This window comes from Rhea americana, unplaced genomic scaffold (genome assembly GCF_003343005.1).
Source record: "Rhea americana isolate MKP2758 unplaced genomic scaffold, rheAme1 scaffold_383, whole genome shotgun sequence".
Taxonomy (NCBI): Eukaryota; Metazoa; Chordata; class Aves; order Rheiformes; family Rheidae; genus Rhea; species Rhea americana.
The window spans coordinates 425,548-450,765 of record NW_028186516.1 but is presented as its reverse complement, the minus strand read 5'-3'; the positions used below and the strand labels follow the sequence as shown (position 1 = coordinate 450,765).

Below are 25,218 nucleotides of genomic sequence, written 5' to 3'. Positions count from 1 at the left end.
GCGGTCTTTCTGAACAGCTAGGACACAAGCTTTAGTATCCTACGAAGAAAATGTTCACGGGTTTTTTATTAACCACCTGAACTTCACTCACAAAGCTGTCAGAAAACAAGCAGCAGCCCCCTACTTGGAAAAAGGATTAGAAAATTAAGTACATTATGTGAGAGCTTGGAAGAGACTGCTTGCACCAGGAAAGACTCATCTTCAGAAGGTGCTCAACACCACCAGTATATTTGCCTAAAAACGAGTTAACAGCGGAAGTACAGAACTGTGTTAAGCAAATAATGTAAAAGGCCAGCTGAAATGAAGAAATACCAAAAATTGCATATGATGAATTCAGATGACAGGTCAAAGTGCATAAACAGCTCCTAATGTTTGCTGAGTCAGAATTACAAGTTCTGTAATCACGTGTGCGGCCAGAGGAGTCGCAAAGGCAGAACTGGCCAAAACCTGATTTGAAAACCTCAAGCCAGCAAGTTTGATTCGAGAAAGTAAATCATAGAGYCCAGTAAGACCAATGTGAACAAACACTAATACTGAAAAAGCAAGTATGAATTCTCATATGGAAGGGAGCTACTACATACCTTTTCTGCTATGCCATTTTCTGTAGTGTATATTGCCATCAACTCTGTGTCTTCTGTATCCTGATCACCACTGGACGTTGCTCCACCATTTATCACGACCTTAAAACAAACAAAAATCCCACACAAAATAGTAAAATAAACTATTTTCTGCAACCACATCTGATGTCAAGTACAAGGTGGGAGGGGGAACATCCRCCTTTTACATTTCAGAAAGTTTTTGTATTTTGTTAGAGAAGATAACAAACAAGGCAAGCAATCATATCAGAACAACAACCTAGGAATGCCACAAAAAAGAAAGAGATCACAAACACCTCCCTCAAGACTAGACGGTGTCTATTGGGGTTGGGGAGAACGAGCAGCAGATTGATCGGAAGAGTTCTTAAGAGGCAGGTATTTACAAGGCAAGATATAACTGAAAATCTAAACAAGTAGTRCAAGATAAGGGTTTTTTGGGTTTGTTTGTTTTTGCTGTTGCCTACTACTCTTCGTGCTGTCGGCTGACTGAAGGCACTCTTCTCTTGGGGCCGACGCTTTCTTAAGTCTATTCTTCTAACCATAAACTGCCTAGAGACACGCATGTTCAGCACCACTTTAGAACACACATTTGACATAACCATAGACAACGTAACTGGCCACAGGTTTTCACGCAGTTTTAGCTGACTTGTAGAAGTGACTTCCAATCCTTTTGGCAACTCAAATCTGAACGTTTGTCTAGGCAACCAGGAACCTAAGAAATATGTTATTCTTGCTATTTTAGTCCTAGGAACCAAAGGATCACAATCACTTCTGTAAAACTAGATAAACAAGCAAAACAAAAGAAATTCACACATACACGTGTATATATACACACGTATCTTAAAGACATTAGCAAGTGACAGAAGAGAAGGTATTATAAAACCTGATTTATATCAATTTATATTAGGCCTGAGTAGGTGTTTCTTGAATATGTTACTTACAGGCAGAGTGAAAAAAGTGGGATGTTTAGATTCATCCTCGTATTTGCCTTCTGTTGAGCCTCCCGTCTCCACCGCTTTCGAAGTGGTATTCTTACCAATCCCCATCGTTTCCAGAATGTCAAGGACTTGCATACAGTACCCCCACGGATGCCTCTTGAGATGACAAGCCAGGTACTAGCGGGATTAGTTCCTCCTTAAACCGCAGCACCTCCAGGAATCAGAAAAGTGCCGAGAAATCCAGCTGGTGCATCAGTTTTCTTTTCTTTTCTTTTCTTTTTTTTTTTTTAAGTAGCGTTAGCACCAACGGCACCTATAATCAAAGAGATGAAATAAGTTTTTCATTACCAAAGAGGTATGTACAAAACACACAGGCCCCGCAAACTCTGTTCCCCCTCACGCTCAACACTCACCTACTTTTATCATTCCTTTTTATGATTTTTTAATTGAGGGATTATCATTTAAAGATAAAGCTGAGGGTATTTTAAATTCTTTCAGGATTGGAATACTGCAATTATTCTCTYGTTCTTCTCCCGTGGTTTTCAATTATTACTACTGTACCAGAACTTCAGTTTTGGGTTCAATTTCACTGTAATTCCCCAAAGAGCTATTTGGAAACAAAACAATCCTTCAACTATGCAGGGATGTTAAACAGTCTGCAATTGTACACCYCTTACAAATAATACTTACACTTCATCAGGGAATTAGAATTTGTAGACCTATTTATGAGTTTGCCTCTGAGTAACAAAACCTCTCCTTTCAACCTAACCTTTTTCAAATAAAAACTTTCCAAGAAGCTTACACTAGATTGACAGCGAAGCATGCCCCACATTCAAAGACCTTTTTCAAACAGACAGAAGCCCTTTCTGTTTGTACACTCTCAACCAAAATTATTCCATTTTCTTGAATGACTTGAAAAGTTATCTGCTTGATGATGCAGAAACAACTGCTTCAGGATAAAACTCAGTCTGCCTTTTAATTAGTACCACTACTATTTTGGCACAGGAAGAGGAAAGATCATACAGCATACTGGTTCTCTTTTGTTTCTCCAGATGGGTCACTGCAGTACAGTTTTCCTATATTTGCTCCTTAAAATAGACAGGCCAGGCCACAGCCATTCACATTTTYGCCATTTCCCAGACTGAGCAGCATGAATCAACAGACTCGAGCACACACTTCCCACAGGACAGCATCACAAATTCTGCAGCAAACTCAGCTCTGCAGCCTCTGGTTACTGAGGTCCCATACAGCTTCAGGGAAGTGCAGTTCTAGACAGCTGAGGATGAAACAAGGTGAGCTACAGATAAAAGTACAAGACAGACCTGAAAAATGTTCTTTTCAAAATCATGGAGTGACGTTCTTRTCAAAAACAGGAACATATTTAAGCAGCAACACTCTCGGTACACTGGTGTGGCTTCAAAAGCAAGTTAATGACATTTTCAACCAAATTGCTGGAGGTTGAAATGCAGGTAATAGATATTCAAAAAACTCAGTATGTAAATATTAGAAAATCAAAGTAGTTTAAGGAAAGGGAAAAGAAAAAAAAAAAAAAAAAAAAGGACACACCCAAATACTGTTCAGGAAAATGCCAGTAGCTCAAACGTCTCCTGTAATTGCAAAAATAATTACATTTGACAAAATCCCTTCTGCTAGGGGTAATTTAGGACTGCTTGAAAAACTAGAGTACTAATATTTTAGAACCTCTAAATAGCTGTTAATTACCCATTTTCTAGAAAATTCTGGTTACCTGAGGTGAAAGAGATATTAATCTTTCAAAGTCACTTAACTTTCCAAGAGAGAAAATATACATACATAAGAAATACTAGATGGGCACTGAAATGCCCCTTGAAGCATTCCTAATTAAAGCAAAATGGAATGCAAAGTAGTACCTTCAAATAAAGATTTAATTAAGATCTGCTTTTTAAAGTCAATATTAAGATAGAAACATTAATCGTTTCTTGCTTGAACTTGAGACTAAAGGAGAGGACTAGTTCAAGTACTTACTATTATAAATACCTTTCTGAAAAAAAAAAATCTATTCTTACAATAACCACGTACTTCCACTTATAAAAATACAGATTTCCAGGCATGGACAGCAACTTCAAACTAGTTCACCTACTTCTGAGTTCGCACACCAGGTAATGGAGGGTGCCTCCTCAAAACTATATAGCAACCTTAGACCACAACTTGCCTGTGCCCGTCTGAGATATGACACGAACAGGTCAGAGAGGGGAGGAAGAGATGCTAGCTMAAAGTTTGGCTGTGGGGGGAGTCTCTTTTTGAGGGGTTTTGTCTGGTTTTAGTGTAGAGACATGAAGGTTTTTTTTTTCCCCCAAGCACCAAAAAAACTAAAACAAAGTTGGGGAGGGGGTGTTTTYACGTAGACTTTTCTTGGGTCTTCAAGAACAGTGATGGAGACAGGCTCTGGTAGCTTTATCATCTCAGATTTAGAAAGAATAAAAGGGAAAAGTCTGAATCTCACATCCCAAACAAATGCAGCCATGCCAGYGTAAGAGTTGCACCAGCAGGAAATCTGTCGTTTCGGAGATCTAGCTTAACGTATTCTGGCAAGATAATCTTCTCAGTTAGCATTAACTAGCATCTCTACTGATGTCCAGGAAAGAAGAACATATAATCTTATTTTACTTTGCACTGCAAAACATTAAGACTGCTGCCTTGTCAAGTAAGATGCCGTAATTCCCTGCAAATTGTCCTGTGAAGTACATCGCAACAGCACATAAATAAAGTGCAACTTGCATTAAATCTTTACAGCAGAAGCACAAAAGCTAGAACAAAATTGTTTTCATCTCCAAGATGAAGGTTCCCAAATGATAGCATCCAAATTAACAGGCAAAAATAGCCTGATCTGCTACGGTGCAGGGGTGCACACATACACACACTTACACATACATGTGTCAGGAGTGGGGTCCGAGGTAGACRAGGAGAACAAGATTTTCAAACCATACTTTCAGTTACCTCTACTCAGCAATGAAACTTGCACTTACTTAATGGGACAGACATTAACCACAGATTTTCAAAATAGTTTTATTCTACAATCCGAACTGTCAAAAAAAAAATTAAAGCAAGAAACCTTTAAGCAGCAATCAGGTTACCCCAAAGGGTATCATTCTTCTTTATCAGACCTTTTATCCCACCATAATTAAACAAGGTGACTCAGACATTTTATAACCATCCATAACAATCCTAACCCATCAGAAGCCAAAAAGCAGAAAAGCAACGTATCAAGAGATAAAACTCCTTTGACATTAGTAAGTACACACAGTGCACTGAATTACCTGTCGCTCTGGATCAAATGCAAATGCAAGAAACTTACTGTACCAGATTACCTTCAACACATGATTAACCCAGGAAGGCTAGGAGCTGACAAGGGTTCACAAGGATTTAGATAAAGTTGGTATTTACACAGCCTACTGAATGGGAATATCCACACACAAGTGCACAGAAGGCAACAGCTACTCGTCGATCCTCAGAAACTGGAGAAAGGTCACGGGGTGTCTTCAACTCACTTATCCCGGGATTTGGTACCATCAGGAAGAGGACACAAAGCTACAGGAAGGTTTGTAGATATCCAGAGCTTGGTGGTAAAGCAAAGGCTGGGGRAAAAAGCAACCTGATCTCCAGCTTGCAACATGCTTGGGGCAACAGGGGTTTGTTGTTGTTTTTGCCTGTTTGCTTTGCATCCATTAGAAGTGTCAGTAATTTGTCAGGTGCTGCCAGTTTGGCAGCTACAGGWCTGAGAAGCAATGTGATGTTCAGGATATATTGTTAGTACTATAATGCTCATCTCATGACATTTTTGGCAAGCAGACCTAGAGGTTAACCCTTTAGAAGAAGCTTAGCTGGACCTCAAGACCCCCACGATTGCCTAAACTGCCCTCCTGAGCAGAAAGGGCATTTGCAGTTTGAAAGCACTTCAGTATGAAATGCTAAATTCATTYCATTTCCAGCCTTATCATGACAAATTTCAACCCTAAAAACTACCTTTTTTACAAAGTGCTAGCACGATACAAAATTCCTCCCCCCTCCCCCCCAGAAGCTTTCAGAGGGAAGCAGCTACATGTGTTTCCTTATTTGGTAAATTCAAAACAAACTTCCTAAAACCATAAAGGTCTTTACCAATTTCAAYTGGATCTAGCCTAAGAATCTTCACATTTCTATCAACTTAGCCAGGCCCACCATACAGAGATATCAGCATAAAAATTTTAGCCCTTCCATGTCGACCGGCACAGCTGCTTTTGAGAGAGCTGACCCAGCATAAAGCGCAGCAGATGGATACCAGCAACAGGCCCAAAGTCTGGACAGAACTGAAGTAGCACTGAATCCGTGCTTCGCATGATGGGGCCTGTACTCAATGCCCTAAAACCACTGCCACAGAGAGAAACCACTGCAGGATCACAAGCGTTTTACTGCTCTGCAAAGCAGCAGAACAGTCTGCAAAGTGTATGAAAAGGAAAAATGGGAACAGGCTACTTCATAATTGTGGTTTACTGTCTTGATTTCCCTCAAACGCTAAATTCTGCYGGGGCAAGTCTAGGACACAAATGTACTGACTCGTGAAGGCGTTCAAAGGAGAATCCTAACTAGTTTTAGAAGTATGTGTATGCTCTCCTCGGCCAGAAGGATCTCAGACTTATTTGCATTCCTGCCTCCATATTCATGCTTYATTAACCTGGTTGTGGAAACCTCGGCGCTGTAGTCCACCACACTTCTCAGCCTAGCAGAAGCATCAAAAAGGAATTAACCAGTTRATCAGTAACTGTGGTCCTCTTCTCTGCACCTCCCCAAGGGGAAACGAAGAAACTAACCTGCACTTGGTGGCTCTACACTGCTGCTGCRCAAGGGAAATTTTTGTAGAGGAAAGGACAACACTGGCGGTTATAAAGAAACTRGGGATGGAACAACAAATTCTTTGGAGCGTACGGATGGAAAAGCTCCCGTGAGTACTCGATATAGGCATGCCACCTGGCGAGCAYGTCACGCAGCCCTGAGGAAAGAACAAAGCCAGATCCAGCATAGGACCTTCTTGGCTTTTACAGACGGCTGGCGAGCCAAGAGTTCTGTCTGTAGCAGACGCTAAGGAGATTAGAATCAAATTAAGGTGATAGCTTAATTACAAACTCCAATTTATTATTCTTAATTAGCCGTCAGGCTTACRTGAATATCAACTAGCTTCTCCTGCGAGCAGAGAGGACGCTCAGCCAGGAGTTGTCCAACCTTACAATCAAGGTTAACTTCACCTCAATTTTAAATTCAAAACCCTTAAGGAAAATAACMCGAACTTCAGTACATCTGAAGTTTGATCAGCTCCAATGGCAGTTTCAAGTTTTCGGCACCTCTGGAAAACAAGCACGTTGCATGTCTAAATACAAATCAAGACATCCTGCAAGTCCGAGAACATATTATTGCCAATAGACACAAGATAGAGATGCGGAAAGGAACTCTGATCCTCCGCACTTCAGGATATTTTATTGTCAAAACACTCCCAGTCTGGAAACGGAGCGGAACATACCGCCAGTTTTACAATCCTCCTCTTTTCACCATATCAGTACCAGATTCTACGAGTGCTRCAGAGCTGTTTCCGAAAAGGGCCYGCCGTGGATGCAAGTCTAGATAAAKTGTCAGTTCCTGTAGCATCAGACAGCCATGGAAATGTTAAGCCAGTAACAAATGCGCTGCATTTACATAGTTTAGTTTTTTTTAAAAAAGTGCATTTAGGCCAAGTTGCTTAATATTACTCTACAGCAATGAAGACACATAAAGAGAGAGAGGCTGCATTCTGCAGCACAGAGCCGCGCAGAGTTTGGTTGCCAGCMGACATTCACCGGCAGAGGAGGAGGAGGGGGACAGGCAGACGCACAGCTGGGATCAGCAAGAATGTATCCCRGGAGATGCAGATTGCCCCAGAAGGCAGCAGGATGGATGCCAAGAGATCAGGGAATTTTTGAAAGAAATGCCTTCACCAAAACCCTGCAAACTGATTAGGGGAACAGGAGTGCTTTTAAACTTTCAAGACCAGCAAAGCGGACAATTACGGATTTTTGTGGAGGCTCCAATTAGACAAGTTTACTTACAGGGTGCAGCTATTCCTGGCCAGACAAATGATTAAACATAAAAGCAAGGCAATTCCCAGTTAATTATGGAAGAGCAGCTTTATCCAGATTGTTATTGGCTCTAGTTAAGCCAGTCGCACAAAATTTCTGCTCCGATTTTGTCCCATTAAAGTATTAAGGAACAAAGGCTCCTCTTCCTGTTATTAAACACACCTGGTCTTCCACACATTAAATCAGAGCCACAGGCCAGATCCACAATATATTTAACAAAATACTAAYGGTCAAATTACAACTGATCAAAAGAAAGCACTCAATATCTATTTTGCTACTCAAAACGATCCAAAAAGTTGCTTGACGTCTTCCTACAAAGCAAAAAGGTCCTCCTCTTTCCAAAGGATTCACCAACACGTAACTCATCAGCAAGGCTAATAATGTCCTACAAGTACTTAACGTGATGCAGTCAAAACACCGTCTACAGACCCACAACCGCAAGCTCAACTGCCTCAGAGTACCGGCCGTGGGTATTACGTCTTGAGATTGGCACTTCGATAGCGCTCTTCAGAGGTCCCTGCCCACAAACCGTTCCAGATACGTAGGTGTGCCTGTAGGGCATTTTTCCCATCTTGCAAGGGTTTTTGACTGTCTTACAGACATGGAAAAAGCTGCGTAGCACCTGCAACTTTGCTTCTATTGCTACCTGCAAAAACTATCTTCCTGCTTTAATCTTAAGCAAGGCTCTTCCTTGGGCTATTTTGTAACTGAGCCTCTTTGGTCAGGAAAGCACTTATGATTAGTCTCTACCATGTGCCCCCTGTGTCCAGAACTCCCTTCCATTAAATGAAAAAAAGGTATCTAAAAAGGTATCCTATCTTCAAATACTACAGATGATTCCCTCCTTCAATGGAGGGCACGTACATCCACATGCATAAAAGTAGTGGATTTCAAAATCCTAACACAACGCTAAAAAAGGCGTCGCTCCCCTTTACCTGCGTTAGAAGTGGACAGAATACTACTAATTACGCCAAAACATTCTAAAAATCAGCTTTGAAAAGTAAGACTAAAGGTTACTTTAAGGAGGTTTGGTCTTGAGCTGGTTTCTCACTTCACTTCAAAGTCAGTCTTCAAAGCACAAACATATTCTTTCTTTGTAGGCACTAATGAATTTTTAAGTAGTTGGTATTTTGACTGCCGTCCAGAACAGTATGTCTTAACAGTTGACCAACATTAGAGCGTGTCTACACAAAGACACACAGGAAAGCTAGGAGTTCAAACCTTCTCTTGAYTCAAAGCCCATTAGTTAAATCTCATTAACTTCCCGTGTGAATGAGCTTGTTCATAAGTGCCCTTAAATCCAACTGAATGAAATATTTAACACAGGGTTGTTCAGCTTTTAATAATTACATCTTCAGTTAATCTTAAAAAAATTAAGAAAAGCTAATTTAGCTATGATTCTAAATAAAGATACGTGAAATAGGAATATTTCCAAGAACTGTAGGCATGTTAGGTTAAAACGTTATTCGTCAAGTTGCTCCTTGCTCATCTTCCACCTCACTTCTCTCTGTATTCACTGTTCCTAYAGGCAACAGTTTTGCCAAACTTCTGTGCAATGTGTGCACCACTCTCAATACAGAGAATTGCACAGATTAAAACTCTTACGGAGAGTCCTAACGAAAGACCAAGAGAGTAGTATACGGAACAAGCTACAAAAATTTATTTCAAGAGATACAAGCAAAACCTAGGAGATAACATTTTACAGCATGGTATCAAGTGACTGATATCAAATGACACCTTTAACATTTGCAAGATAGAAGCAATGCCCACAATAAATAAAAATGAAAGGCCTCAGTTTTCTTTATGAAATGTATTACCACTTCATAGTTTTACTTTTAACCCAAAACACCTCCCGCAGTGTTTATGGCACAAGCTAACTCAACTGAAAATTGTATACAGCCTTTATAGTTTCCCTGTGGTGCATTAATAATTAAGAATTCAGATACCTCCATGTTATTATGGACCYCAACATACAGTTCATTAAGCTCCTTTACTGTACTCAGAAAGCAATCCAAACACACACTGGTTCTCTTCTCAGCTTTCTTTGTACTTCTACTTGGCACTTTGATGTAAGCTACTTTTATTCAAGATCCTAATCACATTAAAACAAAGGTGAAGTTATAGACTCATCTAGGAAAAAATCCATTTATTAGAAGAAATCTAGGTAACACGCCAGCTTTTCCAATCCTGAATGTGAAGTTCCTTTCCTAAAACTCAAGCATTCCTAAGTCTACTTTTGAAAAAGCTACTCCTGGCTTGAGGAAAACAATTTTAGTCCAGTAAGCAATACAAAGCCTCCCAACTGATTACACACCTAAGAACTTTATTATATAGAATTGCTCCACCAAGCTTGACTTTAAGTAGATAAATATTTTCCTTCCATTTAATATTCTTCAATTCCAGATCTTTTACACAGAATTTCCAAAAACTAGCCAAGATGCTACACTTTTGTGGTCAAGCATTCTTAAAACCCCCCCCCCTTTTTTTTTATTTTATTTTTTTTTAACAGCAAAAAACTTGTATAATCTTCTCCCATTTTGAAATTAAAAGGAAGCCAAAACTTACAGGTAAACAGGAGAGTGTAAATACCTTTCTCTCTCTCTCTCTCTCCACGAGTAACAAAAATATTTTTGAAATTAATAGTCCTCAAATCTCAGTACATTAAAATTTAGCTTTTCAGATCTTGAATTTGTCATGATTATTATCACGAGATGAAAGTAACTCTTAACACCCCCCCCAAGCAGTTGAATATTTCTAATTATCCCCAGTAGCACCTGAATTAAAAGCAGCTCTTACCTTAAGAAACCTGCACTAGCCTCCGGGGCTCGTCTCAGTCAACTCCTCTACAGCATTTCTTCCAGCCTATGCAAAGTGCAACAGTTCAAGTTGCAAGCTGCCGTCTAAAAGGATGCAGACAGAGAAGAAGGATTTTTATAATCTGGTTGGGCTCACTACATTGTATAACTGTACTTTGTCCAATCAAAACCCCCACGTATTACACAACGGCAGAAAGGCAGGAAGACACCACACGGTCGTAAGCTGTTACTACACGCCTCTGTCATCGTTACGAAAAGTGGACAGACAGTATCTCCGAGTAACAGCAGAGTGTGTGCAAATCAAACGGAGCAAGTTCAAGTGTTTGATATAACCTGGAATATTACCGGCAGAAAACCCATCAGAAGAGTCAGCCTCAAAAATCAAGTTGTGCAAATATTTACACGCTTAAGAGCTGTGATTAGGGCAGTGATTTTCCTCCAGCCGCCTCCATGAYGAACAGCAAGCGTTTCTATAAACCCAAGTTGTGCAACTTGTAAGGAAATATTTATACCAGCAAAYAGCCAGTTTTCAGCTGAAGTCCCTGACCTCAAAACTCACATCTGTAACACAAGGTTAAGCATGCAATGATCTTACCAAACACTGAAAATATAAGGTATACTCTATGTTGAGCTCGTTCATTTAACTAATGGAAAAAGCCGAGTAAAACTGATGCTCAAAGCCTCAGGAAAAGGTGAGAGACTTGAAACAACAAAAGTCATTAGTAACAAGCAGTTTTTCCACAAGATGACTTCTTCTCCCCTTTCCTTGCAACCACATCTTTGCTCACTCTGGRGCGTTTTCTTTGCTCTCGGAGGTCTCTCGCAGATGTACACACACGGCACCCTTGCTTTCAAAAAAAAAAACACCCTCTTTTCAGTCTGCTGCATCACAGACGCYGCTTAGAGTTATTACTTGCCATGAGGTTTGTACGCTGTCACCTTACACCACCAGGGAAGCAGTTATTCAGCAACCTCTAAATACGTTAGCGTGCCGGCGGTACTGCTAATGAGACCTTCACTTCCTGTGCAACCGATACCCTAAGCGGTAATTAAACCGGGCCGCTGCAAAGCGGCACCCAGCTATCGGACGCTGCCCGCACACACGCGCAGCGCCCCGGCCCCTTCCGCGCTCGCGAGACGCACGGGCCCGGAGGCCAGAGCGATGGGCTCGCGGTACCTGAAATGCACCTTTCTGAGCCCAGATTAGCAGAGGCAAAAGATAGGCCAAGGGCGCCACCTAGCTCTCTCCGGTTAACGAGCAAAGTAAGCGTTACGCAATTTTAAAATTTTGTAATGCGTTGCCAAAACTTACTCAATTGTTGCTACTTCAGAAAATAGAAACTGGAGAGCTGCGGATCACCAGTAGATCAAAAATCAGCATGTGCCTGCTTTTCCTCAATCAAAGGAGGACCGTTTCATCGAAAACTGATACTTCTTACACGCAATACTATTTATTCATCATTTACTAAGAATACAGACAAGAAAGCCAGTTATCTCCACTGACAGTTTTAGGCAACGTGTGGGTATCATAAAAGCACACTGTATTCCAAAATTTAATCTTCACTGCAAAGAGCGAGATGTTGAAAAGTTACCTCCTGCACCTGCTCCTTTTCTATTTATTAGATTTGCTTTGTTCTTAACTTCTGAATTCCAAGCGTTTTTGCTGAAGTCAGTCCACAAAAAGCAAAACATTTGCTAATTTCAATAAGAGGAAAACTTAGAGTCCTTAACGCAAGCATCATCATACCGGCAGTTTTAATGCCACAAAAAATAAACTGCTGTACCACAGATTGTTTAGATCGCTCACCTACAATATTTAAAGGAATATGATGGAAAATTTGTTTTTTCTTTTTAGATTCAAGGTATTTCATCTGCTCAGAGAGTGCTACAGTACTAGGTAAGTGACCAGCATCCAGAAAAAAATAGCATATAAAAACTAACGTTTAAAAAATATAAGGCACCTGCTTTTTGGTCTGATGTCTAGAATTTTTTTTATAGTTACATAAAAAACAGACTCAAATGTTGCTCGCCTCAAATATCAACATTCTAAGTATAATCGAGTTCTGCAAATAACATTACTTCAGTATCTGATTAAACAAGACTTGTTTATTTACTATACAATTAACTCCACTTCAGTAACACCACTTCTAGTCCAAAGTTCATGACCAATTGGTATAAAATTTCATCATTTGCAAGATTCATTTTTAGTTGATTAATATTTATACTAAATAATTCAGCTCAAATAAACCTCCTACTAATCTGGATGCCTTCACTCAGAACACCGCTTCCATAATCCACAGTTCTTGAACAGATATAATGACAGCTTGTTTCATTTAAATTACTTGTAGTAAACAGGTAATTAATCACTGCTGAACTTAAGATGAATGTTAATTCGAGATGTAACTTGCAATTAGTTTTTCAAGACAGTGGAATATCKTACAACACATCTTCAAACTCCGTAATCTGTAAAAGACAGCAGGGAACAAACCGATGCGGTGAAAACAGAAGCAGGCAATTTAATGCCTTAGTACAGTATTCTTAATCTGCTGGATCGCACTGTCTGGAATCAGGAGAATCCACAAGATCAACCTGCTCGTCAACCAAGTTAATCCTCAGCTGACCTGCTATGCTTGTAACGGGCAAGCAAGCAGGGATGTCAGAGGTTCATTTTACTTACCGTATTTCAAATCCTTYGGGAAGCTTATAACTACTGCTGCATTTTATTGATGGAAGTGAAATCATAGTAATCGATTTATCTTGCGCTACTTTAGCACCGGAAGCTGACTGTCGTGTTGATCTTACATAGCGAGCCATCATTTTTATTACCTGCTTAATATTGGAAACCTAAACTGATGGGGGCTCTCTTCTCTTGCTTGAGAACGTTACTCATAGGAGGAATCCACTTCGGAGTATTACAGGAAAATTYGACTTTGCACCTTCTCAGACATGGAGCTTTCAGTTTAAGGATGAAACAAATACTTCAGAGCGGCCTAGTCAAATTCTAAATGTTTGCTCTTGGACACACATTGGTAAACTCACAATTTACAGGCAACATTCTGAGTTAGAATGTTTATTCTGAGGCTATGCTTCAGGGTTTTGCTGCATTCAGGGTTAGGAGGACAAGTCATTTGCTCCTACTGTACTGAAAACAACCTTCTATATATATAAGGATGAGACACAATGGTTAATTCATCATGATTAAGACTGATAACAATATGACCCAGTCATCGCAAATACCCAGTAACTAAATCACTCCTTTGAACCTTCATACACTGTCAGGTGACAACAAGGAAAAACAAACAAGGCAAAAGAAAGAGCCGGTCTGATGCAATCACTGATAATCTGTAAGAAGAGGTTCTCTGTTCCAGAATTTATCTAAAAAAACCCAAAACATAGCCATAGCTCTGGCAGAGCAGATGCCTCACGTATACTCAGCTGCTGGAAGACAACCCCTCAGGACAAGGTTTTCAGGAAAAGGCTCGTCCCCTTGGCAAGAACACCCTTTTCATCAGCAGGGTGAGGTAGAGGATGCCTCACTTGTAAAATGAACTGCAAAATGAACCTCTCTGCTACATTTTTGGAGCGGTCAGTAGTCTTAATTCAAACGTTCCTCCTAACAAAGTCATAACAAAATTGGAATTTTTTATGTCAACAAAGAGATTTAATTTATATAGTAGACTCTCACGAATATCCTCTAGAACACATTTAACATAACACAGCAAACAAGAAAAGAGCATCGCCTATTGGTAGAATAAACAGCTCCACTTCTACCCACAGTTTTAAACAGCAGAAAGACCAAGCCATTAAGTCTGATCTTACCAAGACATTTATAAATCCACTGAATTATAGATTTGCTGGAAAAGCACTTAACAGAAGATACCCTTCAATACAGAAACATTCAGTGCTCTCTTCTTTAATGCCGCTATCAAATACACACAAAGAATTATTGTAATCGCTTTGAAAGCTTACCATTTAATTCACYGGACGATGCATGATCCCGGCTATTATGTGTGTTCCTTGTACAGGATTCAACTCATTAAAAGGAGCATTCCTCTAGTTTACCAGAAAGGATACCTCAAACCAGACCGTATTAAGCAAAGCTTCACTTTTCTAGTTACAGAACAGTTGTGCTTAGTACTCAATGCTTTTTTCTCTTTTTAAATTCTGAATTCGCTTTCAGGTCATATCACAGGGTGTCTCTTAGGACCTCACCCACAACTGCATATTTGTAAGTATCTAAACTCAAAAGAAAAATCCAGGTTCTAGGAAGTTAGTCAAGTCAGACCTAGGATTCCTCTGTATAAAGAGGAAATCACAGGACAGCAGTGCCCTTAAAAACACCTATGGATTTCCAAAAAAAAAAAAAACAAAAACAAAACAAAAACAAAACATATGCTCTAAAGGCATACATCAAAGCACTCCAGAAGCAGAGGAAGGAATGTGCTTTTTGTGACCTGCTTTTGTATTCAGCACTTGTCCACAAACTGAGTCGGACGCCTACATCTTTCCTGGACCTCCAGGTATGTTCACAATTGCTTCTAAATGCTAGCGTGAGCTCAAGTCATTTTTCCAAGGACTGACAAAAATAAAACCTGTTTATTGTTYCAAATATAGCACCTCTTTAGGTTGCAGACTGCAACCCTTGAAGTACTGTTACCCACAAGGGATTCCAGATGCCCCAGGAAAACACTGTCAACTTTGCCACGTTTAGGAGAAGACAGCACATCACCCAAAACGAAGCATGCAATAACCCAGCGAAGGGAGCAACACACATTACAGCTGACCTAATAAGCTTAAACCTAACAAGCTAAAAACTCAAACTCTACTACGCTTTCCATCTACAACTTCAATTGCTTTAGCTCTCATTAACGGCACAGCACAGGARCATTTCTAGGTGTGCTCATGGGTTCTAACCACAGAGAGCAAAACCACCATCAGCACAACAGCTCTCTCACTGACCTCTTCAATGCCACAAATAACAAAACRCAGTGAGCATATGCAAATTTATATTCTAAGTCTAGACTTGAAACACCTGCTCATTATGTCTGGTAAGTTCACACTTTTGTCATTTTTTCCCCCCTCCATTACCTTTATATTATTTTGCTGCTGCTACCAATTAGTGCATTTATGTTTTAGCTTATGTATCTTTTTCTTTGGACTGCAAATGGTTCCAGAAGTGTGGGCTAGGTCTCTTTAAAAAGAGCAGCAGACTGATCTGGTTACAGGCTGTGCAAAGAACTTGGAAAGTTCCATTCTTTACTGAAAGTTACTGCTATCTTCATTTTCTAAAGGGAAAACAAACCCTGTTTGTACAGTTTTGAACTCAATATGCTGTTTGCTCAGATGACTAAAGAAATCCACCTGCACTAAATAGTAACCAGCCAGGTAGAACGCWCTAGCTACAAAACTGAGAGTTTTAAAGTAGGGGAAAGCAAGCAGATACCATACTTCTGTTCAATGGTCCTGGTATCTCATTCACGGTTCGGTGAGCAAATGGCAAACACAGCTTCACAGCACTGCCCAACTGCTACAGCGACCACAACTCCTCCTCCCACTGATCCCAACCGCCTTCCTCTGAAATGAAAAAGCCCTTTTAATCTTCAAAGCACGGCCACAAGTCAATCTCAAACTTAGCACACTTTTTAATTTTCTTTTTAATTATCCAGTTGGGAGAGTTATGCCCTCGTTGCTCAGTGACCTTTCATTCCTTCAAGATTATTTCAAGAAATCTTTCCTGGGAATTATCAGCAAATTTATACCACTTGCAGAGGAGAAATATGTTTCTAGGCTTCCAAGCAGTGAGGGGGAGAGACAGCATGATTCTTCACATGCTTTTGTGCGGGCAGCTTTCGCTGTGTTACACAGCACTGTTAGTCCTGCGGGCCAAATATCTTCTGGCTTCAGAGCTCCGACTGCTGCGAGCGTAATTTTGATGCATCTACCACAATACCCACCCAGAAGTAAGTTGTYGCGATGCCGAATGTTACGGCACCCAAGTCTCTGCGTGGAGCCAGCCCCTGGAACGGCAAAAGAATTTCTTTCTGCTCGCACTGAGGCTCTTCCACGGCAAGAGGCAGGGCACAAGCAATTAAGCCATTGCCGTGGAGGTTTTCCCTCCGGTAACCGTGGACCAACCGTCTGTCCCGTGGGCTTTGGTCACAAAGTGTAGCATGGCTTGCCATAGTCATTTATCCTTCCGCAGGGAAAAATCAAGTAATTACAGCCACTAATGATTTTTTAGTTGCACCAGCGCTACTTTTTTTCTGCCCACACACTAAATAACTGTACGCAACCCTGCATTTTATTCCCACACGTTAAGCCAACCAATTACTAATTTATTAATTTCCCAACGAGCTGGAAGTGTTTATAGAGACTGACTTGTGTCTAACCAGACTTGCTCATTAAATTCCCATGCTCATATTTCAGAGAGATCTAGGTGAAAGTGTTTACATATTCTGCAATCTTGATTTACCTCCTCCTAAATCTGCCTTTGGGAACCCTGCTTGCTTCCCGAGAAGTTCATGTGACATAACAAATTCAGCCCTGTCTCTGCACAGGGACAATTAGTAAGAGACAAGAGTTAAAAGGGATCTGCTGAAACGTACCAGACCTCTAGYCTGTGTGCCACATAACATGAAGAGATGCAAGATGAAATTTAGCTCAGTAGCTTTGATTTTTTTTTCCAAATGTAAGCACTGATTTAAGTATGCATTAAGTATAAATAAATGCATTAAATATCCCTATGAGCAACGAAAATGTTTAAGGAGGTTCTACGTAAATTCTTTTCCAATTGTAGCGACAGAAATTGAACAGTCCATTTAATACTGTACTGATTGCTCAGGAAATCACAAAAATGTATAATATTTTGACAGAGTTCAGATTACTTATAATAATATTTATAGCAGCTATAGTTTATTGAAAGAAAGCCTTTTCTTTTCAGCAAGACAAGCCTTTTGTGAAAAATATCTTGGCAACATTTAATGGAATAGTTTTCTTGCGATTTTTGCCAGTAAAGCAACACATTTTGTAGCCAAGTACTGTGGTCTTAATATTGCACCTTACTGGTTTCTGCATCTTAACATTAGGGCTATTATGCAGATGTCTGCAGAGCAGTACTAAAGAAAAATCAATTATTCTTACTTAATTGGCATCACTTAAAATGCAAGATTTCTTCGCTGCTACTATTTGGAATAGTATCATTTAGTTATACATTCTGCCCTCCAACAAATTTTTCCATTTGAATAATTAAGAGGAGGAAAAACCAATACAGATATACTCTCCTTTGAAGATACCCACATGCTGTGCCATCCTCATAATAAATCTATTACCTGCCATTCAACAAAACAGTATCTGTCACAACAGCCTCCAGAACAAAAATAGTAATTGTATTTGGATCTTAATATAGCAGGTTTGGAAAGCAAGGAACAGTACACCTAAGGGCCATTTGAAACAGGGCTAATACCGATCATAARATCTTTTTCAAAACAGGGCAGCCTAGGATGAGAGGTCAGATACTTTTTTGGTTTTAGGCTCATCTACACTAAGAAACTTAATAGAAGGCTTAATTGACAGCTTTGCTAGGTTTATCTGTGCCTTATTAGTGCTTTTCATGAAGATGCTTAAAGCTATTTGGTCCCTTTCAAAGAAGAAGGCGGCTCATTAGCAATGTACGTTCACAAGTACTCARGCCTCACCATCATAGCAGTTCTCCTCCTTCTGCCCGAGGGGCTTCTTAGAGTCATGTCCTTCTGAGAAGGATCGCACACCATCTCAACAAGAGCTGAGGTTTCCTTCCTYTTCTTTTTCTAATATTTGCAAACAAAGTAGATGGCAGTGCAAAGGTCACCACGTTTGAAATCCACTGAGTAAGAGCCTGACTCGGAGATTATAGACATCTCTATGTCACTAGGCGTCCAGGAGAATTCAAGCACTAGGGCCAGGCAACGCTAGAGGTTACCAAGGTGTGATTTTTTTTCTTTTTTGTTTCAAAATCAGCCTTTCTCAACAACCAATAGATTAGAGGCACTGTTTTATCATAACAAAAACAGAACATTTGGGCATTAAAAAAAAAAATCCTACCTCTCTCCACCCCCCAATCTGTGTACTTTTGTTCGTTTTAAAAGCATTTTAAATGGAAAGGAACACCTACAAGTAATCGATGAGTGCCTAATAGTCTGAACAAACCTGAACACAGCCCAGCAAAATGGTGTTTACACTAGATGGATCTCACAATGTTCTGCACACAAAATTAAATGATATCGCTACAAATACGTATTTCCAATAACAACAAACAGCTGGTAACTTCTATTATTCCAGTATAYGAAGAGATACAGAAAGCCATGAGAAAACTGCAGTTGTATCTTGCAGCTCGATCCTCTAGTATMGGGATCTGGAGCTCTAATTTCATTTTTGTCAGCCTAAATCCACATCATTCCTTTGGTTTGGCCTTTATACAATGAGAAGTTCATCAGGAAACTGCACTCTAAGTTTTCACCAAAAGCTCTGATCTGTTAAAATATAACCCTAAAGATGCTTCTTGAATCAGGAATATGTAACCCAGCTTTCCAAAGCAAATCATTTTGGATTAAGAATGGAAAAGCTTGCCCATGAAGTAGTCAGTACTTTAGAGTGTACCAAATACAATTTTTATGGTCATCTGCAAAAGCAAGGCTGCATTTCCTTTGCCAAGGTACAGTAAGGCTCAGGAATCTATACGCAGAGGATAATTAATACACAAAACAAGAATTGTAGAACTTAGGCTTCTTCCTGCCATTGGGATTCAAACACTCAATAAAAATTCAAAGCTTATCACAACACAGTCAATGAAAAACCATGAACTTTAGATTTTATTTAGCACACAAACAAAAAGTCCCCAGCTTTTCGATGCAGCTTTTTACTTCCGTTCCAAGCACATAAATAAAAAGCGAAAGTCTTAACAAGCAGTCATGTGCCTGTTTTTCCTGAAAGCATCTATATGATCTTGCACACTAATGAAACCACATACACACATACTTCCCCCCCCCCAAGTAGTACCACAAAATGAAAACACTGAACTACACACTTAAGCACAAGACAAAGATAAGTGCTAATAGTAACAAGGCCAAAGGAGGAGGGGGAAAAAATAAGATTGCTACTCCTGTGCTAGAAAAGAAATCGTAATCAATAAAGTGTGCTTAACGGCAGACTCCAACGGTCAAAGATTTCCAGCAGCTCCCTTCCATTGCTAATATTAGGTCACCAATGACATTCAGAGCACTAAAAGACTGCGACAAACAGCACATTAAACACCTCATCATATAAACACAGCTAACAGCACACTTAGTTTACTAAGTGTTTAAGGTACGCTTCTATTAAAGTTTCTGAACTGCACTATACTCTCTTAACTTTTACAATCTTGCAAGTGTTGTACTAACAGCCAGCATACCACTAAAACAGGCTTTGCCGCCCTAGGCTGCTATTTCATGGCCAGGCAACAAATAGGAGCAAGGCCAATKAAAACGTGTTACTACATTCAGAGCCTAAACTTAACTAAAGGCATCTAGACACGAGGTTAATACCCAGGAAGGTAAGTACACAGAACTCTCCCTTGAGTCACTTCTTTACTTCCCTGCTATCTACCATGCACTCTCAAAAAGCTTCTGCCAACTGCTCAGACACCACAAACTCTGCAACAATTTGATTTGAAAATAAACTCAGACTACACATTTTAGACACACGCAGACTATTCCAAGTCAGTTCTGTCTGTCACTAGAGTTAAAAACAGTCCAAAACATAAAAACGTTGAGTCGACCTCTGCATTTATACCAATTTGACTTCATATACATTTGACTACATACCAAGCAATTTTACTCTAAAGTAAACATCAAAGGAAAATTAAGACCTCAATTCCTTTAATCACAAAGGAGATAACAAGCAAACATTGCTTTACGGCCAAAACGATTACTATATGCATGCGCACACACACACAAAACCAAGTTCTGTCGTTCTTCTCCTATCACACACAGCCCCAGTAACGCAACACACGGCAACRTTCTTGCATGCTTAGCGGTATAGCTTGGGGAGGGGAGGGGGCAAATACGCATCCCCGGCTACTTGAATGTGATAAAAGAAAAAAAAATGTAGAAATTCCCCTTCACCAGATCAGGGCAAAGTCCATCCTCTCCTGCAGTAGTTACCTTTTTTTTCAAAGGAACAAAAACAAAAGCCACTCTCATCACCACCCCCCTCCCCAAAAAGGAAGACCCAYCGGACTCTTGGACGGTAAGCGTGTTCACAGTAACATTCCCTAACGTATCCYTCCAACCCTCTCCAACAAGTACTCTTCTGTTCTGGCCTCAAAACAAAGAGACAAGTAGATTTAGATTGAYGAATCCATAATTATAAACCTGTTGAAGAGTATTTTACAATTACCTCCGACCCATTCGTTCTTCTGTAAAACGGAAGAAACAGATAGAAACAAACGGTATTTCACTACGGTCTAGGTATGCAGGACACAGACAACTAAACCAYGTCTTTCATAACTCTCTTGCCTGCTGGGACTTCGTTGGCCAATTCATTTGCCCTGAAACAAACCCAAGAGTTTCCAAATTCTGCTCAGCCCAACTACTCTGAGGCGAAGGCACAGCCAAGRAAACGGTTCAGGCTCTATGCAGACCCAGGGCAAATGATGACTCCATATTTGCTAGACCAATAATAACGCTCTGTACCAAAAAACAAGCTCCTCAAAAGCATAACCTCCGAGAGCACGCAGTGGATTAGAAAAATATGGGAGATGGTACATTGCTATGTATACTGTATTTCTGATGCCATCTACATTTTTGTTGCTATTACAAAGCTCAATTTTTAGTGTTAGGAAGAGAACTACAGCATGATGCTTCTTATCACAGGCAGCTCTAGGAAAAAGGCAGAAAACTAGTTTTCCCCTCTCATTTTTCCTAAGTGCCAGCGATGTTTCAAAACTCTAATTCTCTTTCCAAAAAACGTATTTCTCTTGGAGAAATTATGACAGGAAAAAAAAATCAAAATTAGCTTCATTTCAAATAAATATTGAGGCAATTAATAATTAATTATTAAGTCATTGAGGGTAATTATACAGTGCACAGATGTCCAAACGTAGACACTTTCTCCCTGCATTTGCGAAAATAAAYGCACAAGGGAACACGTAGACGTTTCCTTCCCATAACTTGAAAATGCCCATGTAGCATCAGATTTCTGTTTTGGCTTCCACTAAACGTTGTCGTAAGACCACTTAACAAGTAAAAATATTTGCCCGTAATGAAAACATACTCCCCAATATTGATATAAGTATTATGTGCAGTACCGTGAAGTCAGCACAATGTTTTTAATGCTCCTCAYCCCAGGCAGCAGGTAGGGAACATGGCAAATAGCTTTCTTTTAAAAAGATTTATTTTATTCCTGCCTTACACTACATCATGATGCATATCTCTTTACTCATCCTGACTGTCAATATTTTCTTCCTGAAGCCTTTAGGTAAAATTAAGCACACTAACTGCTGGCAGACTGTCTCATAACCACTAAGGCTTCCTAAATACAGTACCTCATAAAAGTAACTTTTTCACCCATTTCACCTTTGATCCAAGAAAAACCTTTCTGCACAGCCATCTGCACTTTCTCTTGCTACCTTGAAGATAAATGCATAAGGAAGTGTTGGAAAGTCAAACAAACCTATTAAGAAAGGGCTCCAAGGAATCCTTTCRGCCTTGAGTTTCCTACTATTTTTCCCATGTCCTGGTTCACACAAAGATACTGACAGGAACAGCTAGAGCAGAAAAACCTCTTCCAAAACAGTCTTGCATGGGACATCACCTTCTAATCTGAATTAACTGGAATACCTCTCAGGGGTGTGSCAGTTTACTTCCCTTTGTATGCACAAGGATTAGAAGAGGTTAACTGCTGTAGTTCAGATTGGGTCATTATAGCAATTTATCAGACACTTCTTGAGGAATCCATACTGAAAAMGGGTACCATTTCACCCATTTAACTCTGAACAGTCTCCAGGCAACCTAAACGGTACCTAACAAAGCCATATCACATCAAAATAGCTAAGTCCATTATACTGAGAAAGTTTACAGTTTTGGTTATAGTAGGAAGGAAAAAATACATAAACAGACTCAAATAAGGACAACCCAACTCAGCTTCCCAAAGTACCCCATTAAAAAAATTTTTTGAAATAGCAAACAACACACAAATGCAGTTTTTCCTATACAGTCTTTCAAAGAAATGTGGGGAAAACACACASTCATATCATTTTCTATTGGAAAATGAGAAACAAACAAACAAACAAACAGAACACTGCTCTTAGCTTAAGCTCATCCTCAAGAAAATTATTTCCCACCAATACTTACAAAGACACGACCTTTGTTTTTCCACTGGAATTCAATTCCCTGTTAGCTTCTACCACAGAAGGCATTTAAATTCTAATGCTACCAGTCATTAAAAAAAAGAAAAAGAAAAAAGAAAAAAAGAAAAGAGAAAAAAGAAAAAGAAAAAGAAAAGAGCTAGACATCATTCAATATAGCTTTAAGGACATACAGACAAGCCTACCTGTGGCTCAGGAAGGGCAAAGAGTAGGTAAAAATTGTCCAAATATTACTTCAAAATAGAAACAAGGTAAGGAAAAAAGGCCTAATCAACACAGCTTCTTGACCTTACTCACTGAGCAGCCGTATGCACAACTGTACCAGCACCACAGAGGGGTCACTAAAAGGCTGGGAACATGCAGCCTGTGATGGATGGGGGCTACTTAAATCGGTGCTGTCACCTGAAAAAACATTGATCAACCTGCAGCCCAAATCATCCTACTATTTGAAAAGCTGTTTTTCCCTCAGAGTTGTTTCCTTATTCAAGGGTGGGAATAATCATGAGGCGAGGTGCAGAGGACCTAGTTTCCCTTACAGCTATTCACCAAGAGARCCAGGTGCCTTGAGAAAGCAACTCAGACAAGTTTAAGCCTAACTGAGAACAAGGCTGAGCGACAAGTAACGGATTGGGATGGAATGTGGCCTGTTAAGGAACAGCAGGAACCCAACCCACCTTGGAGAAGAGCAGTCCCTAGCTTCTTCTCTTATTGACACACCTTCAACTCCTATAAGCATCTTTAGCAAAACTAAAGGATTGGTTAATCCCGTTGGCTAACCCACAATAAAAATCCCAGGGCTCATTTAACCTCGTTGTTAACCCAGGGTTGAGTTCGCTTCCATGCATCTCCATATTAATATTRTCCCAAATTTGAGCTGTCTGGATTGTAACTTGAAGGTAGGAGCAGGGTTGTAAGAGCTCATCAACTACTAATCCAATCATTCTACATATCTCAAGGATCATTTTCCAGTTTACTAATCTGAGCTACTTGTTGCAATAATCCCTTATCTGTAGTGAAATCACCAGGCAGATCAAGGTGCACAGCAGACGTCAAGCTCTGACACTGTGCAGCACACCAGCAGCCAACTGCTCTAAAATTTATTCTGCTTTTCTGTTACACTTTACAGTCTGCATCAAACTCCAGGTGCCAGGAAGATCGCTACCCAAACTAGTCATCCTTTTAAGCTTAAACTATGTAACTTAAACCTTGTTCCAGTATAGCAATACCGTGCTGCAGTCACTGCTGGGAGGGTCCACAGACAGGGCCAGCACCCAGTGAAAACAGGGCATTTGGCAATTTTCACATTTTAGCTGCTCAAGTTCAACAAAAATGAGRAGCCTAGCATTTACCTGGCACCGAGCTCATGCAGAAAGAGTCAGCTGTATATGGCGAATAATAAGACAGGAAAAAAAAAAAATAATACGCAAGATCTTTACCTTGTCCTAAAAARCATCTGGGGATTTCCCTTTCCTGCCAGAATCTTCTACCGGCTCTGCCTGCAACTCCCCTTCAGGGTGTCAGCCCCAGTCCATCACTTACCTAGAGAGGTCAAGGAATATAATACGTGGGAAGAGCAGACCCGAAACTGCGTTAAGTGTTCGTTGTCTCAGTCTACAATATGACAACGATGGCTTCAGAATGAAACGGCAGGAATTACGTTCTGTAATGAGTCTCTCCCTGCATTTTCACCTGTTTTAGCTTCTATTAATAATAATAAATAAAAATAATAAAAACAAATACACTGTGTAGGCATTCAGTCATTTTTGTTAAGTAATGAAATCTAACCAAAGGCTAGGAACAAGCCTTGCTCGGCATTTTTCTGTTACCACTCCTGACAAATAATCTACCTTAAAACAAAAGAAAACTGTGCATGACACTGAACAGGGTCCGCAAGTCAGAACCCAAAAGAGGTTCTCAGTGCCTCGACCTTGCACTACCGAACAAGTCATTAAAAAAAAAAGCCTATATATATATATATATGTATATGCACACACACATATATATATATAAAGCCCCCWCCAGGCGTGTCACGAGAAGGGGATCAGACGCAGAGGAGGGAGAATTAACCTGCATTCCTCATCCCCTTCACAAGCTCGGCGGCTCTGCCACCCATTTTGTTTCAAATAATAACTGTTAAAAAAAAAAAGATCCACGCGGAACGGTGAAAATAACCCCCATCCCCTCGAAATAAATAAATGAGCAGACAGAGCGCGGAGATGGAYAGTCGCGCCGCGGGCGGCTCTGCCCCCCCGGCCCGAGGCAGCGCAGGCCGCGCCGCCAGGTAGATGCCCCTTCCCCGGGCGGGCGGCACCGGCGCCCGGCACAACACGCTCGCCCGGGGCGCCCAGAGGCGGGGAGAAAAAAAAA

At 40.3% G+C, this 25,218-nt stretch overlaps 1 protein-coding gene across 1 annotated transcript in view; it reads right to left on the bottom strand.

Annotated features, from left to right (window-relative positions):
* Positions 1-24,369, bottom strand: part of SLC23A2 (solute carrier family 23 member 2) — a 51,136-nt gene extending 26,767 nt beyond the window's left edge. Inside the window, exons 1-4 of the mRNA XM_085313387.1 lie at positions 24,288-24,369; positions 10,453-10,556; positions 1,538-1,847; positions 582-680 (exon numbers count right to left, since the gene is read on the bottom strand). Coding sequence (XP_085169513.1) covers positions 582-680; positions 1,538-1,669 — 231 coding nt within the window. The 5' untranslated portion in view covers positions 1,670-1,847; positions 10,453-10,556; positions 24,288-24,369. The remainder of the gene's footprint in view (positions 1-581; positions 681-1,537; positions 1,848-10,452; positions 10,557-24,287) is intronic.
* Between the last annotated feature and the right edge of the window lie 849 nt (positions 24,370-25,218).